The 17,475-nt window shown below is 53.3% G+C and overlaps 4 protein-coding genes across 4 annotated transcripts; all 4 read left to right on the top strand.

Annotated features, from left to right (window-relative positions):
* The first annotated feature begins 1,340 nt into the window (after nt 1–1,340).
* On the top strand, nt 1,341–2,225 carry BDP81DRAFT_423388 (uncharacterized protein). The gene has a single exon (XM_060590067.1). It carries the CDS (start codon nt 1,724–1,726, stop codon nt 2,213–2,215), a length of 492 nt encoding a protein of 163 aa, XP_060447688.1. The 5' UTR covers nt 1,341–1,723; the 3' UTR covers nt 2,216–2,225.
* Nucleotides 2,226–3,926: 1,701 nt separating this feature from the next.
* On the top strand, nt 3,927–5,598 carry BDP81DRAFT_314118 (uncharacterized protein; the record flags this gene model as incomplete). Its single annotated transcript, XM_060583967.1, has 4 exons — nt 3,927–4,005; nt 4,057–4,298; nt 4,351–5,121; nt 5,179–5,598. The coding sequence occupies 4 exons, from the start codon at nt 3,927–3,929 to the stop codon at nt 5,596–5,598; spliced, it is 1,512 nt and encodes a 503-aa protein (XP_060447689.1).
* A 1,834-nt stretch (nt 5,599–7,432) lies between these two features.
* BDP81DRAFT_196488 (cellulase) lies at nt 7,433–9,502 on the top strand. The gene has a single exon (XM_060582484.1). It carries the CDS (start codon nt 7,569–7,571, stop codon nt 9,108–9,110), a length of 1,542 nt encoding a protein of 513 aa, XP_060447690.1. The 5' UTR covers nt 7,433–7,568; the 3' UTR covers nt 9,111–9,502.
* Nucleotides 9,503–10,324: 822 nt separating this feature from the next.
* BDP81DRAFT_392452 (uncharacterized protein) lies at nt 10,325–12,977 on the top strand (the record flags this gene model as incomplete). The annotated part of the gene is made up of 4 exons (XM_060587707.1): nt 10,325–10,411; nt 10,524–10,742; nt 10,807–11,525; nt 11,576–12,977. The coding sequence occupies 4 exons, from the start codon at nt 10,325–10,327 to the stop codon at nt 12,975–12,977; spliced, it is 2,427 nt and encodes an 808-aa protein (XP_060447691.1).
* Between the last annotated feature and the right edge of the window lie 4,498 nt (nt 12,978–17,475).

Consider the following 17,475-nt stretch of genomic DNA (forward strand, 5'->3'; position numbering starts at 1 on the left):
TGGGCATCGCTGCCAGCATCTCTTCCCTGGCTGACTCGCAAAGCCGACATTACGGTATTCGACAGTTGGGGCTGGTTGGAAATCAAGACTGCTGGCGAACAATGTCTATCTGTTAGGTAGCCATTCGCTGCATACGTACTCCGTACTAGCTGTCAACTACCGAAGCCGCTGCCATATTAGTCGCAGCTAGCACAACGGCGGCTTTGCCTTTGGGTATTGTTTGAGTGTTGGAACGAGTCTTCTGCGAGACAGTAAGTGAAACCCTCCTTGCTTGTCTCTTCTGTCTTTCAGGTTGGCATCTTTGCTTCTCTCACCGTTGAGAAGATCTGAGCATAGAGTTCCTGCGAACAAGCAAGGGGAGCCGATGGTTTGCCTCCCTTTCAGCTGAACGAGCGACGTAACAGGCAGGGCATTGCTCAGCCCTAAACTCGGCTGGCTGCTTTTGCCCTTCACTGTGCTGTATGCGTACGTGCCGTGGGTATCCGTACATAGAATCGTAGAAGTGTCACAGCTTTGTAAGTCCAGGGGTACCATGTCGGCCCTTTGATGTGGCCCAGGACTATATCGACAGACATTAAGAGGCGTTTTCTGCGCAGTGGCAGGAAAGTGCAACGTCCGGACTCGAATGTGGGTCAGCGTGGCAAAGAGTCGTCAACATGTTGCGTTTATTCTTGGTCGCGGAATAGACCGATTAGACGAGGTATACAGAAGCGCACCAGGCGTCAATTCTGGCTCCTTTTGCTTAGTATCCAGTCTGTGCACAGCGAGATGCATGCACGTTCTCGGCACTTTGCCAGCAGCACCGGAAGGTTGGGATTTCAAGAGCCTCCCTCCGCTCAGCTGACTCGCGGGCACTAGCCACACAGATTCTGGCTATGGCTCAGCCGCCTTCGAAACGCTCGCCCGAGTACCAAACAATGGGGAATGGCTAAAGTATTTCGTTTGGCTGGTGTTGATCCATCGCGTTGCTGGAGTTTCGCAGAAAAGAATCGTCGACTCAGGAAGCAAAACTTGAGCGGTGAAAGAAGCCGGGTAAAGCTGAAGCCGAGGGACGATTGTCACCGGGTACACTAGGACGTCGGCTTCGTGATGGCAAGGGCTGAAGTGAGACATGCAGACGCATTGCAACGAGGAAAAACGTCAGTGAGAGACATTGGACTGGCAATGTCTCGCTCGCTGCCGTGCCGAGGGAGCGGTCGGTGGTGCATCCGATACGCGCCACACCATGTGTACAGCGTAGACAGCGTCGATAGCTGGCCGTGTTATAAGGTCCAAGGCATGAACGGTTGGTAGAGGCTGAGGTGAGGTGGCATCGGCAGACCACGGCACTGTTGGGATTTGCTAGTTACAGCCATCGATTGGGTTGGCGGGAGGCCTTGAGAAGCCATGCGCGGCATGCTTTGTTTGAGTTTTCTGGGGAACGATCTGCCGAATGTTGGTCGACCAAAAGCTATGTATATATTCGTAGGGACGATAGACTATCCGTAGAGAGGGTTGAATCGAGGTCGTTAGGAAGTCCAAGATTGGGTCACACGGTTGGGGTTGAGTTGAAGGGGCGGCCGGCGCGCAGCGGCCACGGCGGCAAGAGCACACATCACAGGGACCTGGCCGGATAACTCGAATGATAGGCTGAACACGTGAAGAGCATGAAAAACGGAGGCAGGGGAGTCCGAGGGGCTCGCAGTGATCATTCCCAATCCAGCCATCGAACCTGCCTTATGTCATGAGGTGTCTGACACGGGATACGGGCAACCGCAGAGAAGACGTGACTCCTTCCATACATACCTTAATTACGGCGTACCTACCTGCCTTTGCACTTACCTTATTGTCAACCTGGAAGGTATTCGTACTCAACCTGGAAGGTATCCATCCTCAACCTGCCTTGGACAACGCCACCAACTACTGTCTGACGACTTGGCAGGAACAGGATGGACAATCCAATCGTGGAAGGAGTTTAGCAGTTCAAGAGAAGAAGAGTCATGGAAAGAAGGCAAGTAACCATGCCAAAATGTTGGAAGGCAAATTGGACGGCATGATGCCCATCAAACCAGGGGCAATTCGTGCTGTGCCCCCCTCGCGTGATGAAAAGGCATTGATGAATGAGGGACTGCAGAAGCACATTTCAAGCCAACCGAGATATTGCGTCTGGGTGAATGTGCCCAGGAATGTTTTCAGCACACTTGTCGACACGGGTTGTGCGCATTGTGAGTGGTGAAATGTTTAGCGGGACGCCGTGGACTGTGGACAGGTGCTGAACAACACCGGGAGAAAGATCCACTGAATACCCTCGTTGAGGCCTGTCTGCGGCCTTGACTGGTCTCTTTCCTGGTGGGGTCATTCGATGGGCATCCAGGATTTGGTCCGCCACCGAAGATACAGCACCTTAACTGGAGGGAGGACGCTGAGGAGTCTGGAGGTGGAATTCCCGGCCACACGACAGCAGCCCGGCCAGGTCGAGAGTCCCCGGCCTCCGATGTGGGTCTTTGAGCAGGCCCCACCCGTCCATCCCACGCCCACGCCCCCCTCTCACTCCCATACCCCTCCCCCCTCTTTCTGGTTTCCTCCTTCTCCTCCTCGAGTCCTCCTCCACCTCTGCGCCTGTCCCTCTGCTTATTCCTCCTCGCGCTCCTCCTCCTCTTCCAGGTCTCCTCTCCTTTTCGTGTGTCTTTTTCACCCTTCCCGGTCCCTGGTCCGCATCCATCAAACCCACACCCTCTACTCCGTACCCCACCCAGGCTTCACTCCCCTCCGTCCATCGTATCCAACAACACAATGGAAGGGTGGAAGGCCATGAAATCCCTCCTCTCTTCTCTCTGTGCCTCTCTTCCATCCTGGGCCTGGTCCATCAATCCCTCAATTCCATTCTCACGCCAACCTCGGCACCCCTGCCATGAAGATTGTCGCCTCCCCAATAGGGCATGCAGACGTCGATGCATCGCCTCACGCGAAGCTCACTCACACTGAGCTCCGTCCCACCGTCGCCGCCAGAGAGGGTCGTCGGGATTTTTGCTACAAGGACGCCCACCATCGTCACCCACGTCCCTTATTGGCCCCTGTCCACGCCCAACTGTGGCCTGCCCATGTTAGTCCCAGAGTTGGCCGACCCATCACACACAAAATACCCGTTCCCGAGTCCTGCCTGGTCCGTGGAGTCGTGGCACCCCAGCATCTCTGGCCTGGACCCCGGGACCAGCGCCGCGACTGGTTCAACGAGACTGTACAAAGTACACACCAGAGCGGCCGAGTGAAGGAGAGAGACAGACACACACACACCCGCACACCTCTGCAGGAAACTTGACCGGACGCTACCTGGTAGCCCACGCATCGTTGTACATAATGATGTCCCACCCTCCTTCTTTTCACACGAAGGCCCTCTTGAGCGGTTCTGGGCTTCTTCGTCGTTGCTTCTGCTCGCGTCTTTCCTTGATACCCCGAGTTGCTGTTGCTACGCTACCATCAGCCGGCCTCGCCCTGACCTGACCTGTCAGCTCCATTCACGGACCATGACGATAGCAACATAGCCAGACGTCTCTGTCCCATGCCGCAAAAGCTCGCCGACAACTTACACGCTGCTCGCCCTGCCTCGTTCGCCGGAATATATACGAATATCTAGGATACGGTTCAAGTCAAAACGAACCTAGGACTTCAGCGGGACTGAGGACGTTACTTGGGGAAATCATTCAGACTACACGTCTATTAGAAGGCACACGGCACCGAAAACTGCCGTCAGTACCACTGGCGTCACAGCTACGATATATCATTACGGTTGAGCACCATTATCATACTGCGGTACTCGCCAGCACATCGTCCAAAGGAGTATTAGTTACCAGAAGAGGACAACCGCCAAGCGACCACCCGATTTGACCAACGAACGAAAACCTCATCCGCCATATACACACTAGCCGCTCACCAGCTATAAGTCGAACATGGCCAACGAATCTCTTGCAAGGGGAGGCTGCCCCATACCGTTCTACTCTGCGAGCCTGTTTCCAATCGACGAAGGGTGTAAGTATCATGACTCAAAGCATGAAGGATCAAGTCGTTGACCTTCCATAGTTATCGAAGGCCGGCTATGCCAGAACCTGACAGCAACCTTGCAATGCTGCTTGCCCTGCCCGCTTACTGATTGGGTCTATCCGGATTACTTCAACACTCTGACGACGGCAGCCAACTGGGTCTGCGTCGCTAGCGCAGCATGCTGTCTCTTCCTCCTGATATCATGGGCCGTTCTGCCTGTTGATAAAACCTACAGACATTACCTCAGCATCTGCTTGACAATAGCCGTGTTCATCATGAACGTAAGTAGCCCTGCCTTCGGACAGGGAACAGGGAGACTAACCTCTTCTTCAGCTTGGCTTCGTCGTGCCACTTGCCGATCAACCAGAGCAATGCTACAACGACATCACACCGCACAGCATGAAGTCAAGCAAAGTCTGCGGTGCATCTGGCGCTTTCCTCTTGCTCGGAGGCTGGGCCGGTGTCATGTGGGTCTTCTTGCGATCATTGTCCCTGCATCTCCAGATTTGTTGGCAAGTTGTCGTGGGCCGCAACTTTATGATCTTTGCTCAAGCTACGGGCTGGGGTATTCCACTTGTTGGCATCGTCGTTGCCCTCGTCTTCAGTGGCGTGTCCTTCCGATTCGGCGCTACCTGTCACATCAACCACAAGAACAGTCTTGCCGACTTCTGGATACCTCTTCTGGTATTCGCTGGCCTAACGGTCATCATCCAATTCGCCACTTTCGGATATTGTATCAAGGTCTATCTCGCTTCCCTAGCCGACAACAGTGCGTCAACAGAAGGGTCGAGTTTGCCCACATACAGCAACAGCATCCAGACGATGAGCCCTCGTCAAGCGTACCGCCGAGTGCGACGCGTCATTTCTCTCCAATGGAGAGGTATAGCTATTGTGCTCATTATTATTGCCGATGTCATCTTCTTCTCCGTCGTCTTCGTGTTCCAGGACAATACGGTCCAGGCAGTGCATGACGACCAAAGCATTGCCCAGGCTTGGATTCTCTGTCTTGTCAGCAACAAAGGTGACAGGACAAAGTGTTACGACAAGGCCAAGAATATGGTTGTCAACGAGGCAACTATCACGGCGGTCCTGATTCTTCTGGCGGTAAGACACGCGCCCCTATACCCTGTATACTTGTCACAGGTTACTGACTTAATCCAGATGAACGGTATCTGGCTGCTCTTCCTACTAGGTCGATGGGCCATGGTCCTCGGCTGGATGGACCTCTTCACCTCCTGCCTAGGCAGAAACAAAAAGGAATTCGTATCGGTGGATGCCCGATACGATGTCAAGAAAGACACACGTGCGTACGAGATGCTGTCTAGAGACTCGAGCGCTGTTGTAACACCAATCTCTCCAGTCAAATCCCCCATCGTAAGTCCCAACAGCGAAAGACGAAGAACGCCGGATTATTTTGGGCAGACGGCTCGCTACCAGCCGCCGACGCGGTCGTTCTCGAGCCCTCGACCGCCGCAAACACCTCCCACTTGGGATGCACGAGCAACTTACGCTCGGCCCGAGTCACGATCCCGAGGGGACGCGTTCGATGACATGAACCCACTTGGGATGAACCGTATATAATGAGACGACGCGGCTGGTCACGACGGAACGAGAAGAAAAATAAAAGACGGAAAGAAAGATGCGTCTGAAACCGGACGAAACTATATTTCAAGCGCCTACTTTAAGCGCGCGCACAACAATACCCGACAACCTAAAAAGGGGTGGCACCATTCGGCCGAAGTTGGACTCTGCCCGCGCTGATCCGCGCTGAAGGTGAACACTGGTGACTGACCAGTGTTGAGATCTTGAGAGATGATGTAATGTGGAGGATACCACCGGCCTCGTCGGCCATGTCAATATGTCAGAAAAAAACAATGTAATATCAGCGTCGGCGTCTCGGTCTCGTTAATGCCGCGAAGGAATGCGAAGAGTACGTTGGCCCACAATTTAAAGACCCGAAAGAAGGATTGTGGGAAGGTCGGCGGCGGGAGCCTCTCTCTTATTTGATGAATGGGCATGGGCTTCGGCGCTTCAGCATCGGGGCGGGAGAGGGAACGGGAACGGCGGAACGAATCACGATTGACGGACATGTAGGAGCAGTTGAGAGTCCGAAAAATAGAAGAGTCACGCGACAGCTTAATGCGAGATGGCCTTATTAAAGTACCGGATTGTGCATGTCTCAAGTTCCTTAACAGCCCAATGGGTGGAAACGTAAGGAAACTACCGAACAAGGATGGTGGTGGTGGTGTTGTTGCTGTGGGTGGGATTATGGAATAAGCCCGCCCGGAAGATGCGGAATGGTCGGATTTCACGAGTGATGCGAGGAGCCCAGCGGAGGGGGGGCCAAACGAATTTCAGCAATCGCATTGGAGCGAGCCATTGACCAAGTGCCATGTCATTGCATCCCAATGCCTTCCGCCCCGGCTTCTTCGGAGGGACCCAGGACTTGACTCCTGCTAGGCTTATGTGATGTAAGCGGAAGTGCAGATTGATTGTTTGGGCGGTCGACGGACTTTTTCGCTCATCGGCCCATTCTCTTGATTATAAGTAGATTGGGCTTCCAAACAGAAGGATTTTTTCATGAGCGAGTGCAGCACTTTTTCTCACACTTATATCAAACATCCCATCATCTTTACTTAGGAACGGGTAGAAACGTGTGCATGATCTGAGAACGAGGCATCAAACAACGACGAACTGTTGATCCTAGCTTACACCACAAGGACACCCATCAACTGATCGTTTCAGAAACCAAACCGAAGAATTGGTTGAATTCACTTGATTTAAGCCACCTCGACTGCGAAACAGAAACAAACATTCAACCCAGCCTCAACAGTTGTGGGCAATCAACGACGACAGGCGGTGCTGAGGTTTGGCCTGAAAGTCAGACGGATTCGAATAATAGACCGAGAGCGAGACACCACGGCAGCGGAACCTGAGCGAGGAGCAAAAAAGAAGAACAGGAACATCAGACAGAGAAAAAAAAAATTCTATCAACACCGCCAAGACGGAAACGGCTTGACTTGGACAAGGGCTGTGCGCGTATTCGGTGTGAGCATCTCACCAGACGACATCAAAACGAGACGAAGTGGGAAAGACACGAAGAAACGAAACGAGCGGTCCGAACATTCAAGTGTGCGTTCCCGAGCACGTGGCAGAAAGACTCTTATACCTTGGGATAATCGGTTGAAGTCACTCAAGGAGAGCAAAAGTAAGGAACCCGTCGTTGTAAGGAAAAAGCAAAAGCAGAAAACAGGCAGGTTCAAGGTGTGTGAGGTCATCTTGCCCGTTTGCTAGGTTATCGGCATCGTCGGGACAAGCTCTGTAGTCTGCATCCCCCCGGCCGTCGTCCGTCGGATTGAGGCTTTGTCCTTGCAGCAGGGCTGGCGCTGGAAAGGGATTAGTTGACCCGGCTTGACACCACCACCTCCCGCACAAGTCCACCGCTTCCCGATCCCCGCCAAGAGGAGCTCTCTCTCAGCCCCTCAAGGTGGTGACACCCCCTGATTGTATCACAAGCCAACCTTATCGCTTATCTTATCGGAACATTGGTGATGCCGTTTTCCGAGATCTTCAAGCTGAACCCCGGCACGCCGGCCAGGGTTTGGCGCTGGAGCTCGGGACGTCCCCAACCTGGGACGCCGATTGATGACATCGAGCAACCGAGCACTCCGCCAGCCAGAGGCGGTGTCTACCTCCCGAGCATAGACAATTCTGCGACAACCGAAGATCATGGGGCATCCACCGGCATCTTCTTCCGCAAGATCTCAACCTCACCCCAGCCCTCTTCACCAACAGCAACAACACATTCGAGATTAAGAAGGAGAACCTGCCACCTCGGCTTCGTCAGACTCTCGTCCTTTAGAATGTTCCTCATTCTGTCCCTCGTCTTCCTCGGCGGCTACGTCCACTACCTGTGGAAAGCAGAGGCCGCTCTCGGTGTGCCGTGGGTGCCCGACCCGGAGGCCCAGCTCTTCCAGCAGCGGCCTCTCCTACCTCCGGCCCAGGAGACCAGCATCGACACGTACTCGCTGCCGCTGCACACAAAGGGCCGGGATATTGTCGACGAGGAGGGACGTCGCTTCAAGCTCCTGTCCGTCAATTGGTACGGCGCCAGCGACGAGCTCAACATCCCCGGCGGACTCGACGTCCAGCACCGCGACGTCATTGCGCAAACCATCCGCGGGCTGGGCTTCAACAGCGTCCGCCTGCCCTACAGTGACGAAATGGTCATTACCGACCCCCCGATCCCGGCCGAGCTGGTCGCGGCCAACCCTGACCTGATTGGTCTCAAGGCCCTCGACATCTTCGAGGCGTGCGTGACGGCGCTGACGGACGCGGGCATCGCCGTCATCGTCAACAACCACATCACACACTCGACCTGGTGCTGCGGCGCCGACCCCTGCGACGCCCACTGGGCCAACGACCACCTCGGCCCGCTGTGCCGCATCAAGCAGACCGAGGAGGACTGGATCCAGAACTGGGAAAAGATCATGCTGCGCCTCGTCGACAACCCGGGCGTCATCGGCGTCGACCTGCGGAACGAGGTGCGCGGCGTGTGGGGCACAATGACTTGGGACAAGTGGGCCACGGCGGCTGAGAAGGCCGGCAACAGGCTGTTGGAGATGAATAAGGACTGGCTCGTCATCGTCGGTGGCACCGAGTCCGGCAACGACCTCAGGGGCGTCGCGAAGCGGCCCGTCGTGCTCGACGTGCCCGACCGCGTTGTCTATTCGGCCCACGTGTACGCCTGGTCCGGCTGGGGCAGCCTCGAGGGCCGGTACTCGAAGCGGGCGTACGCGTCCTTTGTCAAGGCCATGCGGCTCAACTGGGCCTACCTCGTCGAGGGCGACGTCGCGCCCGTGTGGGTGGGCGAGTTTGGCGCGCCGCACCAGCCTAGCATCGGCGACGCGAATTACTGGAATAACCTGCTGCGCTACCTCAAGGTCATTGACGCCGATTTCGGATACTGGGCCGTCAACCCGCGCAAGCCAAAGGATAACGTCAAGGAGGCGTATGCGCTCGTCGAGGACGACTGGGTTACGCCTGTGCTGGATTACCGGATGAAGGATATGGTTGAGATTATGAGGGCGTAGTGCGCTTCGCAGTTTTGGCTGGGTGAAGAGGTATGCCTGCTAGAGTCGCGAATTGAGGTGCTCTTGGCGACGATGTGTATTTGATGGATGACACGAGAGATGGACTATGTTCTCCTTTTTTTTTTCTTTTTTTTATAACCACTCCCTCCCCCATAATGGCGTTTTACGGAACGGTTCTTACTGTAGGCACTTCTGGGGGTTTATTTTATTTTTTTGGGAGTGCCAGCTTCGGATACCCGGCTTTGGTCAGGCACGAGCTAGACGGTCACTGACGATTATGTCATAAAAATTGGCGGATAAGTCAAACGTTGGGATTAGGATGACAGTTTTGATACGAGCAATTGGATTCATGAATGGCCATGCAGTCAATGAATAAAAGACCCTTGAACGAATCTTTGGTCCCTTTTCTCGTCCCGTGTGAGCCATTCGTCCTAGATGGTACGAAGCATGGTTGCTATGAACTAGCATGTCCGCGCTGATCATGCTCACCCACGTGGAGGGACGGACGGGACAGCTTTCATGGACACGATGAAGGGGGTCAGTGGATGGCGTTGATGGAGTATCGGTCAGATGGCACGTCCGTGGCCTTGGTGCTCAATGTGTCTTTTGCCTGGAGATGCAACCACTGTCCGTGACCAGAGCTGCGCATCGACAGTCTACGAGCTTTGGGAATAGTGGTGTATAGCTGCTCTCGTAGCTAGAATGTTTCCTCCCCGCAAAACGTGCTCGCTGAAACAATCGACCCCTCCTCTCCAGACAAGCAATCCAGCAAGGTGACCCCAGCATCATTCCATTGACGGAAGCTTCCTCCCCGACTGTTATCGATAAGAGCAAGGTGTAGGGGCCATCAGGCCGTTATCGATAACCACAAAATAAAGTGGATCCGATACCCCTCAGTGGGTGCGCGTGAGTTGGAGGTGGGAGAGCCTGGAGGAGGGTGGTGTGGGTTGACGACAAACGGCCAGAAGGGAAGCAGCGGATGAGCTGCGGCGGGAGTATGAGGAGGCCATTCTCCAGACCTTTACCTACCACCAACCCACTTCTTCGCGCAGCCCAACACACTTTCTTATCGTACGCAAAGGCAGCTTGTTTTCTTTTCCGACGGAAACAGGCGAGGCATCAGGTTCTTTATTTCGACAAATCGACAACAAGGGGGGGCGGCTCGTATGTCGCGCGCGAGGCGAAAGGGAGAGAAAGACTCCAAGGTGCGGTAGATGGCGGGCCAACAGGGTCAGTATCATGATCGCGGCTTCCGCGAGGCTGTGCTGGGGAAGTGTCAGGTTCAGACCTGTATCGATCGGGTACGTACGACGCATTCGGGCTTCTTTGGATGTCTGTTTTTGTCTTCAAGGCAACGCGAGGCCCGTTACAGCTTGTCTAGTGTTGACTTGCCTGCTGACTCTGCTTCCGTAGTTTGGCGACGGAGCTACCGAAGTGATCCGGCAACGCGAGCGCGACCACATCAACGGCATCGAGACTGACACCCTTGTCCAGGGCGTCCCGTCTGACCAGATTGTAACTGGTGTCGAGGACGAGGATGCGGGCAGCTCACAGCCAACGTCATTGGAGAGGAAGATACCGAAGACGCCGTACTTTAGGAACAATCTGACAGCTCTGTCGCAGAGATACAATGTGGGAATCCCTTCGTCAGATTCCGTGAGGAATGACCCTTTGGCTAACGACACCCTTTCCCCAGTTCTACTTCGCTGCGTACGAAAACCGAATCTTCGTCTACCGCCCCAAGGGCGTCCCGAAACAGGCACTTCCTCGGGAGCCGAGTCTCATTCTGGCCACGAAGCCTGACAAGATCGCGCGACACATTGGGGGCACGCTGAATTTGCGCTTCTCCCATCAGATCAACCACATCGCTGTTGGGTTTCTCGGGAGAGAGGAAATCCTCGTTTCGGTCTACGACGATGGGTCGGTTTTCGCGTACTACATCCGGAAGATTGCAAAGTACATTGAGCGCATAGCGTCTGGTTGTCGGGAACCCAGTCCGGTGCCGACGTACTTCTTTCGCGAGAACGTGGGTATTTCGGCATGGGGCATCGCGATCCACCAAAAGTCGCGACTCATCGCCATCAGCTCCAACAAGCGGGAAGTGACCGTCTTTGCCTTTGGACTCTCCCGGCTGCCCGAGGACATGGATTGCCATGCGAGACATCTGGATTACTGCGAAAGATCAGTTCTCAAGAGGAAACGAAATTGGAGGATCTGCATACCCCTGGGTGAAGGGGGGCACAACATTCCTAATCTATCTCTCTGGGACGACCATCAGGGCTACGCTGAGAAAGTTGTTGCGAATGATATCTACGGGACTACCTGGATCTTGGACATATGGAAGACCGGGACGGCGCCATTCAAGATCTCGCACAGAGCCAATGTCCAAGGGCAATGGGCTTTCCGGAATCCAATGTAGGTCTCTGTCGCACACTTCCATGTTACGTCTACTAACACAATTTCAGGGGCTGGGGCGTCATTGTCCTTCCGCATGAGAGTTTTCTGCCTGCACGATCTGTGACGGACCTACTAGGCATGGAAGAGTCAGACATCATGAACGCAAAGAACTCTCACGCTGGGCGATGGATCGAGACCCAACGGGGCCTCTCTCGCATTCGCGATCATCCTGCGGAGCCGATTGCTCAACGCATGCCGGAACCGGAAGCGTTCGGCCACCACCACGAGGCAGCATGGTTCCAGCAGCAACAGCCAGCTTTCCTGGCTGCTATACTAAATAATCAACAGTTTCTTGGACTTCCGGCACCTCCGCCGCCGCCTCCTCCCCCTCCTCCAGCACTGGACGACGACGACAACAACAACAACGCAGCCGGTGGTGCTGTACCTCCCGCGAATGCCATCGTCCCTCCAGGCGCCCCAGCGGTACAGAATGCGGTTCTGTTTACCCCGGATCACGATGACGATGACGACGACGGGTGGAGCGAGGAGGAAGAAGAAATCCCGGTCGCAGCATGGGACGATATGTCTTCTTCTGCTTTTGATAGTGAAGACGATGATGTGGGTGGGCCTAACGGCGAGGATGCGAATGAGATTGTCTTCATCGAGGAGGCGCTCTCTGCAACAGAAGAAGAGGTTGGGTCCGGCGTGGGTATGACGCAGATCTCGCCGCCTGAAATGCTTTCTAGCTTCTTCAAAAACTCACCGAACCACGACTTGAGCGGATTCCAATCTTCCTGGTTAGACATGATCTATACGCCCCACGATGGCAAAACGTACGTTGCGCCGACGTCAGTCATCGGACGCCTTCAGTACCTGCGTCGACCGCTGGTGAAGAACCGGAACACAAAGGAACAGGACAGAAGCGCCCTCGAAGAGCTGGGAAGCCGATGCTGCATCTTGCGAACCTACGAAGAAGACATTGAGATGCGCAGCATCAACCCGGACGACGGTGCGGCGGTATTCTGCAAGGATCCCATCAGCTGGATGTACCCACCTCACCCCTTACTTCAGCATTCCGAGCGGCTCAACATGATTCTTCATATCCCGGAGCTGTCGCTCGTGGTGATTGGATCCGCCATGGGCCGGGCGATTTTGCTGACCCCGACACGCTCGCGCTACCACATCCCCGGGAACGGGTATAAGCTGAAGCAAGGATTCCGGATCGATCGGGTTCTGCCGACGCTTTCGGACGAGAAGGCTGGACGTCGGCCGCCTCGGGGGCTCTACGGCATCGCTGCCGGTCCGATTCAGGAGGGTGGCGCGACGGGGTGTTTGCTGCGTGCTGATGATGCGCCTATGCCGTCGCCTGCGTCGAGACGGTACAGGCTTATGCTGCATTATCGGGATCATAGTATTTTGAGTTACGAGATCAGTCGGGATGACAAGAATGAGCATGTTCTCATCTTTTGAGACGCCGTTATCTCTTCGCCTCTCAGGTGACGGAGGAAGGAGGTCGAGGGCATTGATTTCATCAAATACGCTGGAGGCCTTGGGAGTTATGCATTTTTCTCTGCGGCAACATGATGATGGCGTTTTCTTGAGGCATTTCAAAGGCCTTTTCTTTTTCCTGATACCCGGCCTAGTGAACTCCCCGTCTCCGTAGTTTTGCTCGCAGGAGAGGCGGGGGGAGTCTGAACAGAAGATAGCTGGGCCTTTTGAAGAATACGACGAATCTTCACAGTGAAATGTGTGCATTATCGCAAGACTCACTATAGAGACCGATCTTCTCTTAAGAATCAGTGGTAGTAGGGAGGGATGATGCGGCACTGACGCGATGATCGCGCCGCTTGCTTTTGAAAGATTTGAGACTGCCGTGCCGGTTGCTTTGCGGTTTTTACCTTCGAGCCCGATGTGATACCTTTTTGAGTTACAAGTTTGCTTGTTACCCTATGTTTGTTGTGTATATTCTGCCAGGGCGAGCGTCGTTGATGCTTGAGAGACAAGTCGTATGTATATGATCTTTACCTGTGATTCTCCATCAGAGTTTGTTGCCTTTTCTGTTGAAGGGGGTGAATGATCATCTGCGTTGAGTTTGACTTTTCAATTCGTTCATGATCTTGCACATGGAACCTTGGTAGTATTTGTACTGCTTTCTGGGAGCTCAAAGTTCCTTGTTAATGGTATAGAAGTGTTTTGCCTGCTTGAAGCGAGCGAGAGGGGGGAACGGAATCGGAAGCTGGGTGGGGTGGTGAAGGGCTGGTCCTAGATCTGTAACCGCGATAGGGCAGCGATGCGCGGCTGGGAGATAAGTAACCAAGTACAATCCATAGGTCATGACTAGGAAGTAGAAACTTCCATAGTCTGGAATCACTGCTTGTATTGTATTGATGCCGGTATACATCACGGATGCTGGATGCTTAAAGCTAACTTTAGTCTACCGGCTATCACTTTATAGTAGCTTCCCTTCCTCTCTCTGTATTACGTAGAACCTCTCTTCCACACACACACACAGATCAATTGAGAGACCCTCTAGTCACCTGGACTGGCAGTTCCAGACCACATTATCCTTCGATTCGTCGTACTCGTGGTACACCACAAGCTTGATGTTTTATATATAGCGCGAGGCAGTCCACGGGAGAGTTTGGCTTATTTTTGACTCGCCCCAAAGTTCAGTTTACTGCGACTTGTTTTCCTTTTGCTCTCGTTCCGCCAGCATGGAGCGTGGGGATCATTAGATATACGTATCAAGTCTGATTTAAAGGCTCCCAGTTAGAGGAAACCCAGCTCATTGGAAGCATCTGGCATATTTCCTACATGACGAGGATACGGAAGCTCGGACGAGTTTGAAATACGAGGAACAAAGTGGCGATTTGTAAACCAAGATTACACAGACCTTCCAACCAGACCTTCCAACCAGACCTTGCCCATCCTCCATGGAGACACATTTAGCATATCTAGTAAAGTCTCTGTCTCTTTACATTCAGAGCAGTCACTCTGTCATCATGATCTCTGGGGTTTAGAATGCTCGCCTTTTTTAATTACAGAAAATATGTCTTGAAACAATTCAGCTTGAAATTGTATTTCTCTTACACACGTATCCAAGAGTTTGGCGAGTACCATGCATGTCCCAAGACAATTGATACCTTGGAAGATCTCCTACCTAAGATCGGCACGACAGTCAGCATGATACCTTCTTCTCGTGATGCCTTTAACTTGTGATTCAGGAAGTATGTGATCATGAGAGGTAATCATAGCCTAGATCACGACGACTACACATCACCTGTGTACAGCCATGGTCTCACGACCAACATGCCCTGACTGTCTCCGCCACAGGCCTGAAGCCCATTCTCAATATTGGCAAGAACTTATTAATGACTTTGGGACAAATATCTCTCCCTTTAACCCTAGAAAGCTCAGCGATAGAATTAAGTCCAAGTTCTGGCCGTCAGCATGGAAGCCTTTGGACAAGATACGAGTTGTAAACGGCATGACATGATATGGATATGCGACAAAAGAAAAAGCACCATCTTTTGGTCCAGTCCCTTACAAGACCCCCCCCCCCCCCCCCCCTCTCGCAACACCGGATTTCCCAGAAATTTCGTTGCGAATCATGGCCTACGGCCTGGACGCTTAATTTTTGTATCTCTCGGTCTTTACTAGCCACCCGTCAATCACCCACTCTAATATATTCTTAACTAGCTGGACTCTATACAGAGATGGTTTGGCCAATGCTGAAAGGTAGCCCGGCACTCCCTTTAGTAGCGGCGCAGCAGAGCAGATGATGTAGAAGACGATGGAAAACACTCTCGGGCGAACGCAAAATCAGAACAGTCAGCATCACGTAAACTCGCTGCACCGTCCGGGATGGGATGCCCTCTCGAACGGTACCTTGGATCTCCAGACTTGAGCAAGAACGTCTAGACCATTCACGAAGAACCGAGTCACATGCGGGTAAACATCTCACAGCATAAAAAAGCAGGGTCGTTGGAACAGAGGAGAAGAGTTGTTTGGTGTTCTAGCTCCTCCACCAGCAATTTCCAGTGGCGCAGACTGCCGAAGAGAGACAGGTGACGGGTGACTATGCCATACCGAGCTGACAGCTGCTCCCGATCTGAACAAGCTGTTACGGAATCTTCATCCTTGCCAAATTCGCTTGTGTGTTTGGCTAGAAGACACAGAAGGGGAATAGCGGACTTACACGCATCATGGCTATAAAAAGTTCGTTGAGTAAACCACATATTGTAAAGCAGGTTCGATATGACACTCGTGCGCTGCGCATGGTACTAGACTGAAGTGGTCAAGATACAGGACGTTGTCAACTTGATGACTAGACTGAGACCTGGAAACGAGCCAATCCGACTTCTTGCACCTGGGTATATGTGTGATATCGTTAGTTGTGTAATATGAAGATTTGCCTAAAAATTACAAAAGAAGCCTCTCAATAAAGCCTCGGTCTCCCTTCACATAACGGATCTCAGATCACTTTTCAGACTGATTCAAGTTGGATCGATACCATCATACGAAGCCACACAGAAATTAGTCTCTTCATAAAAAGCCCATCTCAAGCAAGTCATTAATCCGCAACATCGACTCAACATGCCTGAATCCAATATCCATCCGTAGAACACTTCTAGAAGAACAATTACGAGAAGAATGGAAGCCCACGGCCTTCGGCCGGCCCGAGCGGCGGCGCAGAGTGGAACCAATTTTGACTGCCGGAAAGGAGCGAACGCCCCCGAAGTGGATCCTTTCCCGCTAGCGGAGAGGGAAAATGACATTTTGCTCTGACAAAACGACCGGGGTCCCGATTGGCTCATCTGGGCGCTGATAAGGCTAAGGCTTAGCGTAGGTTGCTGGCGCCGGGAACAGGGAATCTCTCTCTTCGACGACCGGCGTCGCTGGAATCAGACAAGAGACATACCACACCACAGTGACCACACACTAGACGTCATCTTTTTATTATTATCGGTTGCCCCCCAACTTCTGGGTCGCGATGCCCACATGTCGGGTGGTTTCAAGTAGGCGGACGTCGTCCCGGACTGGGTAATAGTCGGGTTCTTCTCGAACACGATCACCGCACACTGAGAGGAGAGCCCCGTCTCAGGAGGTCGGAGCCGGCAGTCAGTAGTCGAGGACTCGGGGACCAAAGCTGGGGTGCAGCAGTATCTATCGGAGGGGATATCGCGCGATAGGGCATGATGCTCCAGCGCGATGACATATGCTCATGCAGCGATTTGATGTAGATAATCGCGAAGCGTTCGACTGGTCGCGCGGGAGCTTATCACATTCGATGGTGAGGCGGACGCCACCAATCTGCGGAATCTCCAGTCTAGCTCACCTTTCGTTTAATGCACAACGTGTCTAGAGAATGACATTGTTTCAGGCGCTTACCCGGTGCAATGTGCGTAATTCTGATGGTCATGTCAGTAGCTTGATTTGGGGGCACGCCTCTTTGCTGATCTCAAATACCCCCCAGGTTTTCCCACCTCTCATCAATACAAAAAGCGTGTGGCGTGGCGACCGAGCTGTTTAGTGGATCGTGGTCATCGTTTCGGCAAGTCTTGGTATTAAACCCGACTCTGAGTGCCTGCATCAATCGCGACTTTCGCTTCCCTTGCGTCCATGATGCTACTCGTCTCAAACGCGAGGATCACAGCGGCAATTCAAACTAAGAGTGTGTAGCGTGAGTGCCGGAAGACAGTGGCATCCCGCGCCTGAACTTCCAAGATTCGATAGTTGTCGTCCAAAGATTCAAGACTTAGTGGGCGCCAATAATGGTAGGGAGTGGTTGAATAGATTCAACAGCAAACGCATCCGCGCCTGGCAAAGATGCAGCCAAACAGAAACCGTTGATTGGAGCATCCAGAGCGCTCCAGCCTGGGATCGACCACGGTGGAGGAAGCCAAGTTCGAAGGGCCCTGTGGGTTCTTCGGGTCCCTTGAATGATGGCGTCTAGACGACCCCTCGC

This window comes from Colletotrichum phormii (genome assembly GCF_030913505.1).
Source record: "Colletotrichum phormii strain CBS 102054 chromosome Unknown BDP81scaffold_6, whole genome shotgun sequence".
Lineage (NCBI taxonomy): Eukaryota > Fungi > Ascomycota > Sordariomycetes > Glomerellales > Glomerellaceae > Colletotrichum > Colletotrichum phormii.

Excerpts from the sequence above, each read along its gene's own strand:
- BDP81DRAFT_423388 (XM_060590067.1), top strand. The coding sequence starts at position 1,724 with ATGAGGTGTCTGACACGGGATACGGGCAACCGCAGAGAAGACGTGACT.
- BDP81DRAFT_196488 (XM_060582484.1), top strand. The coding sequence starts at position 7,569 with ATGCCGTTTTCCGAGATCTTCAAGCTGAACCCCGGCACGCCGGCCAGG.